The 10,688-nt window shown below is 40.8% G+C and overlaps 1 protein-coding gene, 1 long non-coding RNA gene and 1 pseudogene across 4 annotated transcripts in view; 2 read left to right on the top strand and 1 right to left on the bottom strand.

The window, feature by feature from the left end:
- LOC121037277 (uncharacterized) overlaps window positions 1–9,775 on the bottom strand; it is a 46,718-nt gene extending 36,943 nt beyond the window's left edge. Inside the window, exon 1 of the long non-coding RNA XR_005793684.1 lies at window positions 9,687–9,775. This is a non-coding gene — a long non-coding RNA (uncharacterized LOC121037277). The remainder of the gene's footprint in view (window positions 1–9,686) is intronic.
- LOC121037609 (uncharacterized) lies at window positions 5,807–5,970 on the top strand (annotated as a pseudogene).
- Window positions 9,366–10,688, top strand: part of SHTN1 (shootin 1) — a 101,978-nt gene continuing 100,655 nt past the window's right edge. The window contains exon 1 of one of the 3 annotated variants that reach the window (XM_040486576.1): window positions 9,366–9,752. In XM_040486576.1, coding sequence (XP_040342510.1) covers window positions 9,695–9,752 — 58 coding nt within the window. In that variant the 5' untranslated portion in view covers window positions 9,366–9,694. The remainder of the gene's footprint in view (window positions 9,753–10,688) is intronic. The other 2 variants (XM_040486574.1, XM_040486575.1) reach the window with 2 other exon arrangements.

The raw sequence follows: 10,688 nt of genomic DNA, 5'->3' as shown, positions 1-10,688 counted from the left end.
CTGGCTGAAGTCGGACGCTTAACCGACTGCGCCACCCAGGCGCCCCTAAACTTGTCCATTTAAAGGGGATTTCAGATAACTATTGTCTCACTCACAATAACTCATAAGCTGCATATACGTGTCTCTTGTTATTGTAGCTAATCATTTAACATTAACTACAATAGTGTAAAAACTATGCTATCATTTTTGTTAGGTTCCTATCTTTTAAAAAAATGTATTACTGACAGTTTTTGAATGTGCCCCAACCTCATTTTTACCCCAAAGGATGTATGGTTTTTATTGTGCAATTTTGTAGTGCAATGATTTTTTTTTTAATTTTTTTTTTTTCAACGTTTATTTATTTTTGGGACAGAGAGAGAGCATGAACGGGGGAGGGGCAGAGAGAGAGGGAGACACAGAATCGGAAACAGGCTCCAGGCTCTGAGCCATCAGCCCAGAGCCTGACGCGGGGCTCGAACTCACGGACCGCGAGATCGTGACCTGGCTGAAGTCGGACGCTTAACCGACTGCGCCACCCAGGCGCCCCTGTAGTGCAATGATTTTTAAGAACACATGTATCATGGTGTAAGCAGAATTGACTATAAGTTCTTTCTCTGACAGTGAGAAACCAATCTGCCATTATCTACAGTTTATTTATTTATTTAACCCTAGTCTACGTGTTGAGTAGTTTCAGAATTACTAACCCAGACCCCAATGGGAGGCACATTTGTCAACTAGGTTAGTGTTTGTATACAGTTCATTTTATCTTTAGCCTTACAGTAGCCAGTAAAATTACTGTTATCCAAAGTACTTAGGTCAGTTCTTTTTCCCTCCATCCCCTTTAGTGAGATAATGTCATATATTGGTAATACAGTTAGCTCTTGAACTTTGGTATTTGATCCATTTTGAGTTAATTTTTATATATTGCAAAATAAGGACCTAACATCATTCTTTTGTATGTGGATCCAGTTTCCTTAGCACAATTTATTGAAAAGACTATCCTTTCCCCATTGAGGGTTCTTGACATACCTGTTGAAATCAATTGACCATATATGTGAGGATTTATTTGGGGCTCTCTTTTCTAGTCCATTGGTTGATATGTTTGTCATTATTTATGTTTTATTTACTATATTACTATATTTACTTATTATTTATTATATTTACTATATTTATTTACTATTATTTATTATATTTACTATTATTTACTTTATTTACTATAGCTTTGTAGTAAGTTTTGAAGTTGGAAGGTTTCAATCCTCTAATTTTATTTTTATTTTTCAAGATTGTTTGATCTATTAGGGGCTCCTTCCTAGTCATGTATGTATGAATTTGAGGATCAGCGTATCCCTTGCTACAAAAAAGGATGCTGGAATTGTACTGAATCTGTAGATTGCTTCAGGAAATTACTGATGTCTTAACAATGTTAAGTCTTCCTATCCATGAACATGGGATATCTTTCTATTATTTAGGTTTTCTTTATTTTCTTTTAGCAGTGTTTGTAGTTTTTCAGCATACAAATCTTCCACTTCTTTGGTTACAGTTATTAAGTATTTAATTTTTAAGATGCTATTATAAGTGGGAGGGGGCACCTGGCTGGCTCGGTTTGTAGACCTTGTGGCTCTTGATTTCAGGGTTGTAAGTTCAACCCCCACGTTGGGTGTAGAGATTACTTAAAAATAAAATCTTAAAAAATTATCTTATAATGGAACTGCTTTCTTTTTTCAACGTTTATTTATTTTTGGGACAGAGAGAGACAGAGCATGAACGGGGGAGGGGCAGAGAGAGAGGGAGACACAGAATCGGAAACAGGCTCCAGGCTCTGAGCCATCAGCCCAGAGCCTGACGCGGGGCTCGAACTCCCGGACCGCGAGATCGTGACCTGGCTGAAGTCGGACGCTTAACCGACTGCGCCACCCAGGCGCCCCAATGTGGTTTTTTTTTTTTTAAATATTGTTGCTATTGTTGTATTTATGTGATATATTACATTGATTTTTTTCTTATGTTGAACCATTTGGTCATGTCATGTAATGTGCTCTTGGATTAGGTTTGCTAGTATTTTGTTGTGGACTTTTGTATCCATATTCATAAGGGTTATTAATCTATAATTTTCTTTTCTTGTGATGTCTTTATCTGGCTTTGATATCAAGTAGTGCTGGCCCCATAGAATAAGTTAGAGAGTATTCTCTCCTTTTCTATTTTTTGAAAGAGTTTGAGAAGGATTGGTGTTCATTGTTCTCAAAATGTTTGGCAGAATTCAGCAGTGAAAGCATCTGGTCCTGGAATTTTCTTAGTTGTAAGGTTTTTAAAAAAATTTTTTTAAATGTTTTTATTTTTCAGAGAGAGAGAGCACACAAGCAGGAGAGGGGAAGACAGAGAACCTGAAGCAGGTTCCAGGCTCTGTGCTGACAACAGCAAGCCCGATGTGGGGCTCAAACTCACAAACTGTGAGATCATGACCTGAGCCAAAGTCAGTCGATTAACCTACTGAGCCACCTAAGCTCCCTTTGTTGTAAGGTTTTAAATTACTGATTCAGTCTCTTGTTATGAGTTTGTTGAGTGTCTTATTTCTTCTTGAGTCAGTTTAGGTAATTTGTGTGTTTCTAGGAATTTGTCCATTTCATCTATGTTTTCTAACCTGGTGTATAATTGTTCATATTATTTTCTCATAATCCTTTTTATTGTTGTATTGTTGGTAGTAATGTCTCCATTTTTATTTTTGATTTCAGTTATTTGCATTGCCTATTTTGTTACTCCAGCTAAAGGTTTGTCAATGTTGTTATTTTCAAAGAAATAACTTTTCATTTTGTTGATTCTCCTATTGTTTTTCTCTTGTGTATTATTTTATTTATCTCTAATCATCATTATTTCCTTCCTTCTACTAACTTTGGGCTTATTTTGCTCTTACTTTTCTGTTTTCTCAAAGTGCAGTGTTAGCTATTTACAGCTATAAATTTCCCTCTGAGCACTACTTTCACTAGATCTCATAAGTTTTGGTGTGTCATATTTTTGTTTCTAATCCTCTCTAGGTATTTTCTGATTTCCCTTATGATTTCTTCTTTTTAACAACCTTTGGTTGTTAAAGAGGGTGTTGTTTAATATCTATGTGAAGTTTCCTGATTTCCTTCTATTATTGATTTCTAATATTATTCCATTGTGGTTGAAAAAGATACTTTGTATGATTTTTATGATTTCAATCTTTTAAAATTTATGGAGACTAAATTTGTGGCTTAACATAATATCTATCCTGGAAAATGTTCCATGTGTACTTGAGAAGAATATGAATTATGCTTTTGTTGGCTGGAGTGTTCTATATATGTCTGTTATATCTGTTTGGTTGATAGTTTAAGCCCTCTCTATCCTTATTAATCTTCTATCTAGATTTTACGTTCATTATTGAAAATGAAGTATTGTAGCCTCCAACTATTATAGTTGAACTGTCAGTTTCTCCCATTAATTCTGTAAATGTTTGCTTCATATATTTTGGGAGTCTGTTGTTTGCTGCATATATGTTTACAGTTGTTACATATTCTTGATGAACTGACCCTTTGTGAAAATACAATTTCCTCCTTTGTCTCTAGTAGTAGTTTATGATTTAAAGTCCGTTTTGTCTGATATTAGTATAACCACCTCAGCTTTCTTTTGGTTACTATTTGCATGGAGTATATTTTTCCCATCATTTTACTTTCACCCTATGTGTGTCCTTGGATCTAAAGTGAGTCTCTTGTAGACAGCATATAGTTGGATTTTTTTTTCTTGTATTTGTATTTTGCCAATCTCTGTCTTTTGATTCAACAGTTGAATACATTTACATTCAAAGTAATTACTGATAAATGACTTCTTTCATTTTGCTAATTGTTATTTATATGCCTTATACCATTTTTGCCTCTCATTTCCTACATTACTGCCTTGTTTTGTGTTTGGGGTTTCTGTGTGTGTGTGATCGCCATTATGATTTCCTTTTGTATATATTCTATTGATATTTTCTTGGTGGTTCCTATGGGGATTATATTTCACATCCTAAATTTATAATATTCTAATCTGAATGAATGCAACCTTAACTTCAATAGCTTAAAAAAAAAACTCTGCTCCTATATAGCTCTGTCCCTATTATGTTATTGTCAGAAATTACACTTTATACAACATGTGATGACACAGATTTATAATTATTTTTAATGCACGTCTTTTAAATAATGTAAAAAATAAAAAGTGAAGTTACAACCAAGAATATAATAATAATGGCTTTTGTATTTGCCCATATATTTATCTTTACCAGAGATGTTTATTTCTTCATATAGATTTGAATTACTGTCTAGTGCCTTTTCATTTAAACCTGAAGGACTCCCTTTAGCATTCCTTGTCAGACAGGTCTGGTGGTAATGATTTCCCTGAACTTTTCTTTCTTTGGGAATTAATTTCTCTCTCATTTTTAAAGGACAGTCTTGCTGAATATGGAATTCTTGATTGACAGTTTTACTACTTTTAGGGCCTTAAATATGCCATCCCATTGCCTTGGGTCTCCACAGTTTCTGATGGAACTTTGTTGTTAATCATTTTAGGTATTCCTATATGGAATTAACCACTGAACTTGAACCTGTAAATTGATCTTCCAGCAAATTCGGGATCTTTGTAGTCATTATTTTGTCACTTAAAAACATTTTTCATATACCATTATTTCATCTCCCTGTGGGCCATTAATTTCATGTGTGTTCAACTGCTTGATATTGTATTTCAGGTCTGTGATGCTTGTTTAATTTTTCAAAAAGATCTTTTTTTCATTCTGTGTGTTTTATATTGGATTGTTTCCAATGCTCGTTTCAAAATCATTGATCTTTTTCTTCTGTGTTATCTAATTTGCAGTAAATCCTATCTGATGTGCATAGAGCTTTTTTCATTTCTGATATTGTATTTATCTTTTGTGGTTCCATTAGATTTTTTTTTATAATTCCTGTTTTCCTCCTCATCTTGTTTATGTTTCCCTTTAGATCTTTGATATATCTTAAACATATTTATAAGACTTAAAATATTGCTTATAAGGTCCTTGTCTGCTAATTCCATCATCTCTGTTATTTATGAGACTGTTTCTGTTCACAGATGTCTTATGAATCATATTTTTCTGCTTCTTTGCCTACTGTAATTTTTAGATGCTGGATACTGTGAACTTTACATTGCTGAGTGTTGAATATTGTTGTAATCCTTTAATGATTACAACATTAAACAATAAGAGGTCTGTCATCACTTTTATTGTTGTTCTCCTGAATGTAATATGTACTTTTCTTTGGCTGCTTTTAAGACCTGAGTGTTATATTTACTTTTCAGCAGTTTGACTATGATATGCCTTAGCATTGCCCTTGTATTCCTGCTGCACTATTTATAGAGACAGAAATTAGTAACAACTCAAATATCTAAAAACCTGAGAATGGTTCATTGTTCGTTGACATAATGGAATGGCACTGAATAACGGTGTAGCTTATGTTGGTCCAAGATAAAATGTATATGAAATAATGTTCAGTAAAAATTGGAACAAACTATTATAAGTAGTAAGCTTTAAAAAAATGAAAGATACTTATATAAGAAACTTATAAATTTACTAGTCATGTAAGTAGTGTATTGAAGTAAACCATTACTTCCTCTGAAAATCTTTTTTTATAACAGCTTTTGAGATGTAATTCACATACCATGAAATTCTTCCATGCAAAGTATACACTTAAAGTATGCAATTCTAAGAATTTTGAGTATATCCATAGAGTTGTGCAAACATTACAATTAACTCTAGAAAAATGTTATCATCCTAACAAGAAACTCCATACCTATTAAGCAGTCACTTCCCAGCTTTGCGCAGTGGCAGTATCGTAGCCAATGAGGTTTATCCGAGGCGCGATTATTGCTAATAAGCAGTCACTTCCCATTTTCCCCAATGCCACCCAGTCCTCAACAACCACTGATCAATTTCTCTCTCTATGGTTTTGCCTCTTCTGCACATTCTGTATAGATGGGATCATAGTATCTGTCGTTTTCTTACAGGCTTTTTTCACTTAGCATAATGTTTTCAAAGCTTATTTATGTTATAGCATGTATTAATACTTTATTTCTTTTTGTCATGAAATAATATGCAATAGTATCAGTTTCAATTTTTTTTTAATGTTTATTTATTTTTGAGAGAGAGAGAGACAGACAGACAGCACGAGCAGGGGAGGGGCAGAGAGAGACAAAGACACAGAATCCAAAGCAGGTTTCAGGCTCTGAGCTGTCAGCACAGAGCCCCAACATGAGGCTCGAACTCATAAACCACGAGATCATGACCTGAGCTGAAGTCCAACCCTTAACCGACTGAGCACACCAATGTTATCAGTTTTAGATCATGATTAATATTATAATAAGTAGCTCTATACATAAAGACTTTTAAGATGGATACCTAAAATGGAATTAGTACGTCAAAGAAAATGAACCATTTTTCATGTTATATTTTTAATGTATTTATAGCTCTATATCTATATACTTACATATACTATATACAAATCTATATCTATATACTTCAAAAGGCTACATAAATAATGTGAACTTACTTTAATTTCCTGAAAATGCAAATAAGCATTAAAGAGAAGATCCTTTTGACTACTGCTGTCTCACACTCCACTCCTCACCCCTGGGCTTGTTCCTCTATTTTCTACTCCTAGAGGCAGCCATTATCCTGAGTTTGGTACCTACCCTTCCAATTCATATGAAAAAAAATTTTTTTAAGTTTATTTATTTTTGAGAGACACAGAGAGACAGAGCATGAGTGGGGGAGGGGCAGAGAGAGAGAGAAAGACACAGAATCTGAAGAGGCTCCAGGCTCTGAGCTGTCTGCATAGAGCCCAATACGGGGCTCCAACTCACAAGTCATGAGATCATGACCTGAGTCGAAGTCGGACGCTCATTTTTAAAAGGCTTTTAATTATATGTTATATGGAGGTTAATAATTCCATTGTGATGCCTGCAACACAAATCCCTATGTGCACTATTAAACAGAACAAAAGCTAATTATATCACTTCTATCCTTTCCATCAATATTCATATCATATAAATAAACCATAGTGTAATGGGAGATCTGAATCCCAATAATTGACTCTAACAGCCATCCTAATAATTCATTCCATGCCCTGAAGATAATACCATATTGTATTTCAGGAGGCTATTTTAATTCCAAGGAAGGTAAACAGGATTGATTTCAAGGGGCTTCAGATTCAGCTTGGGACCAAAGCACTCAATTTGATTATAGATTTGATAATTAATCAACTCATTCTTAAACTCCAAAAGTGATACCTAATTACTGTATAATTGGAGTAGATTATTATATCAGCCATTAAAATAATGGAACTTTGTGAACTAACTCAAATATTTAATAGGCACAATGCTGATATTTGGTTGAATATTTTTGATTACTTAGTTTTGGAGGAGGCCTCTGGGCATTGTCCAGCACTCAGGGTGACTGATCAGGTTTACTGGGTTTCCTGGCTGCTTTACAAAAGCCAGGTGGCCATGATTTGTTGCTCAAATCTCTTGATTTTTTTTCTGGAAAGAAATGATTTCTCTATACAAATACCTGGTGGCAGCACATGTCATTCATATGCTCTTGTAGTTGAATCTGAATTGTCTCATGTTTCCTGGGACTTTCCAAAAGAAAATTTTTTTTAAGTTTATTTATTCTCCAGTGAGAGAGAGAGAGAGAGAGAGAGACAGAGACAGACAGAAGTAGGGGGGAGGGAGGGAGGGGCAGAGAGGGAGGGAGGGAGATACAGAATCCAAAGCAGGCTCTAGGCTCTGAGGTGTCAGCACAGAGCCCGACAAGGGGCTGGAACTCACAAACCATATTGATATGACCTGAGCCAAAGTTGAACGCTTAACTGACTGAGCCACCCAGGGACCCCCTTGGGACTTTAAATTTTGAAGATTTAAGACATAACCTCAGGTAATCTCAGGGCAAAGGCCCTTTGGTTAATCTCTTGTGGATTTTCATGACAGTTGATCTGCAAGTGTTTTCAACTATCTCATGAAAACCTAGGGAAAGGATTGAATAATAAGACGCCATACCAAAATTATCTGTAAGTTTTCAAAGTGCCAATTCACTCTCATTTAAAAATACTGTGCTGCCCTCTTAGATCATTCCGCCACTAAATTACCCATCCTAAAATGTTATATCAGTTTTTTCGAAGAAGAGAAAACAGAGCTATCATTTTTTTCAGAGTTTGAGTTAGACTTTAGTAGAAGTATCAGACAGATATCAGTTAACAGTAGCTCCCCTCCCCCTCCCCCACCTATCACAGAGAGATCCCTTGGTAAATAGAGTGGGACATTTGCAGGTGAGTATTGAGCAGAAGCACTGTGCTGGTTTGAGCACAGTGAGTTGTGAGTTGGTGAGAAAAACCAGGTGTGCAGTCTAATTCATTTTGGATTTATTTTGGATGCTTAATGATGAATGTAAAAGAACTGTGCCTCTTTTAGCTTAAAATTAGCACCCCAACCCCTTTCTCCTGACCTGTAAACTTAAGTTTAAAACAGAGAAAAAGAACACCTAGTGTAGGTCAAATTCTAGATTTGTTTTGTGTTTTCTTGGAGAGTAGGTATTGGTATCATTCCCATTCTGCAGATGAGGTTCAAAGAGGTCAGAAGACCTTGACCAAAGACTAACCAGCAACTGGGGTTTGGGGAGGGCCATTCTGAAATGTGACAGGCCTGCCACACCCCTTCTGGCCAAGGTCTAAGCCAGAGCCGGGTTTGAACAGTGCAGAGGGCAGTGACGTGGGACAAATGCCAGGCTTCACTCTGCCAGCTCTGTGTGGCCTCCGCCATTCTGACCGCAGTGTCGGCCTCCTTAAGCGCAAGGTCCTGCCACTGCAGAGCAGATGCTCCGCGAGGCCTCGCGATCCACGTGCTGCAGGGCCCACGTTCTGACCACTTCCCAAACCCCCGAGCAGCTGGAGGAAGCCGCTTGGGCCGTGGTCACCGTCAAGTGACTACTACGTCCTTTACTCCGGAGGCGTTCCCTTACCGGGCCGGTCTCAGTCCCTGCCTGTTTTTCAAGGTGCAAAACGTGCACACCGAGCTTGCCCCTGCGGGCACCCGATTTCCCACACCGCCCCCAGACTCTACTGGATGAGAACGGAGTTGAAGCCTGGGTTGTTTTACTGCCCACCACATCCCGCTCCTCTTTGGTGGCTCGCGGGGGGCGGCCCGCGGTAGCGTTCAAAGTGCTGTCTCCAGGGACGCCGCAGCCCCAAGGCCGGTTTGTCCCCCTGCCGTGTCCGGGGGATCGGGGCTGGAGGAGGGGTGCAGGAGCGAGCCGCAGGGCACACCCGCGGGTCCCACGCCCCGCCGACTGCGCATCCTGCGGCGCCGACCTCCGCGGGGGGGAAGGCGAGGCGCAGCGGCCGCCGAAGGCTTGGCACCGGCTGGGGCCCCGGGCGGCCGCCGCTCCCTCCGCCGCCCCACCTCTTGCCCGGCCCTCCCCACCCCGCCCCACCGCCCGCCCGCAGGTGCAACCGCGGCGGCCGCCGAGTAGGTGCGTGGGGATGATCTCACTCGCGCGCTCCGCGCCAGGAGGAGGAGGAGCGGGAGCAGACCCAACTTCCGGGTAGTGCAGCCGCACGCCACCGGCATCTTGCTTTTCCTCCCCCTCCCCCCCGCTGCACCCCTCGCCTCTCCCTCCTTTCCTTTATTCCCGGCCCCACCTGCCAAAATGAACAGCTCGGACGAGGAGAAGCAGCTGCAGCTCATCACCAGCCTGAAGGAACAAGGTAGGCGGGCGCGCGGCCGCCAGGTGCGGGCAGCCGCGGCCCGTGGGCGGGGACGGCTCCCGGGCGCCGGGTCGCGGCTGCGGCAGGCTGGGTGGGCGGTGTCGCGGCTGCCGCGCTCACACCCGTAGCCCCATCACCCGTGCGGGAGCGTCCTCCGCGCCCCGCGCGCCTAAGGAGAGCCCGGGGCCGAGGGTCAAGAGCGCGTGTCGGGCCCGGCAGTGCGGGCAGCCCTCCCCGGCCCTCTGGGGTGGGGGGAAGGGGCCGAGATTTGGGGCGGACGCGGCACCACCTCACACGCGGGAGAAGCGGGTGGGCCGGACGTCTCGGGAGGAGGCGGTTTGGGCAGCTCCGCGGGCCGCGCTCCCCAGCCTCGGCCCCACCCTTGCACCTTGGCGCTGGGAGGCCTGCCGCGCTGCCGCTACGCAGCCTTCCCTGCTTTTCAGCCCCCTTCGGGCTAGTTCCTCTTTCCTTCCCCAGCCACAATTCCAGGCCCCGATGTGTTTGACCACTTACCATTTTTAGCAGTTTATTAGTCAGTGAGCCAACACCCTGCCTGTGTTGGGCTTCCTGAATTCAGACTTGGCTCTGGTCAGGAGAGCCAGGCCCTGTGCATGCATTTCCACACTTCGCCTGGGGATTACCTCCTGGTAAAAAACTGTTCTAATCAATAATTTTCACCTCTTACTGCACTTGGCTACAAAGCCAAATTAGCGATCAAGTGTGAGTTCAACACTCTTTACGTTTACAATTACTGTTATTATCCGGCCCGAAGGTGGCCCGAGAATGTGGGTCAAGAAAGTGAGGAACCGCACAGATTTAGGAAGTAAAAACGTGTAGGAACTTGTGCTTTTCTGAATCACTTGGTGACATGGCCACATAGTGGAAGGGGGCCTGCTCTGGGGCTAATCCTGCTGTTCACTCTCAACTCTTTCACTT

This window comes from Herpailurus yagouaroundi, unplaced genomic scaffold (genome assembly GCF_014898765.1).
Source record: "Herpailurus yagouaroundi ecotype Mexico unplaced genomic scaffold, PumYag 163, whole genome shotgun sequence".
Classification (NCBI taxonomy): domain Eukaryota; kingdom Metazoa; phylum Chordata; class Mammalia; order Carnivora; family Felidae; genus Herpailurus; species Herpailurus yagouaroundi.
The sequence above is the reverse complement of the archived record's forward strand: the minus strand, read 5'-3'. Positions and strand labels throughout refer to the sequence as shown.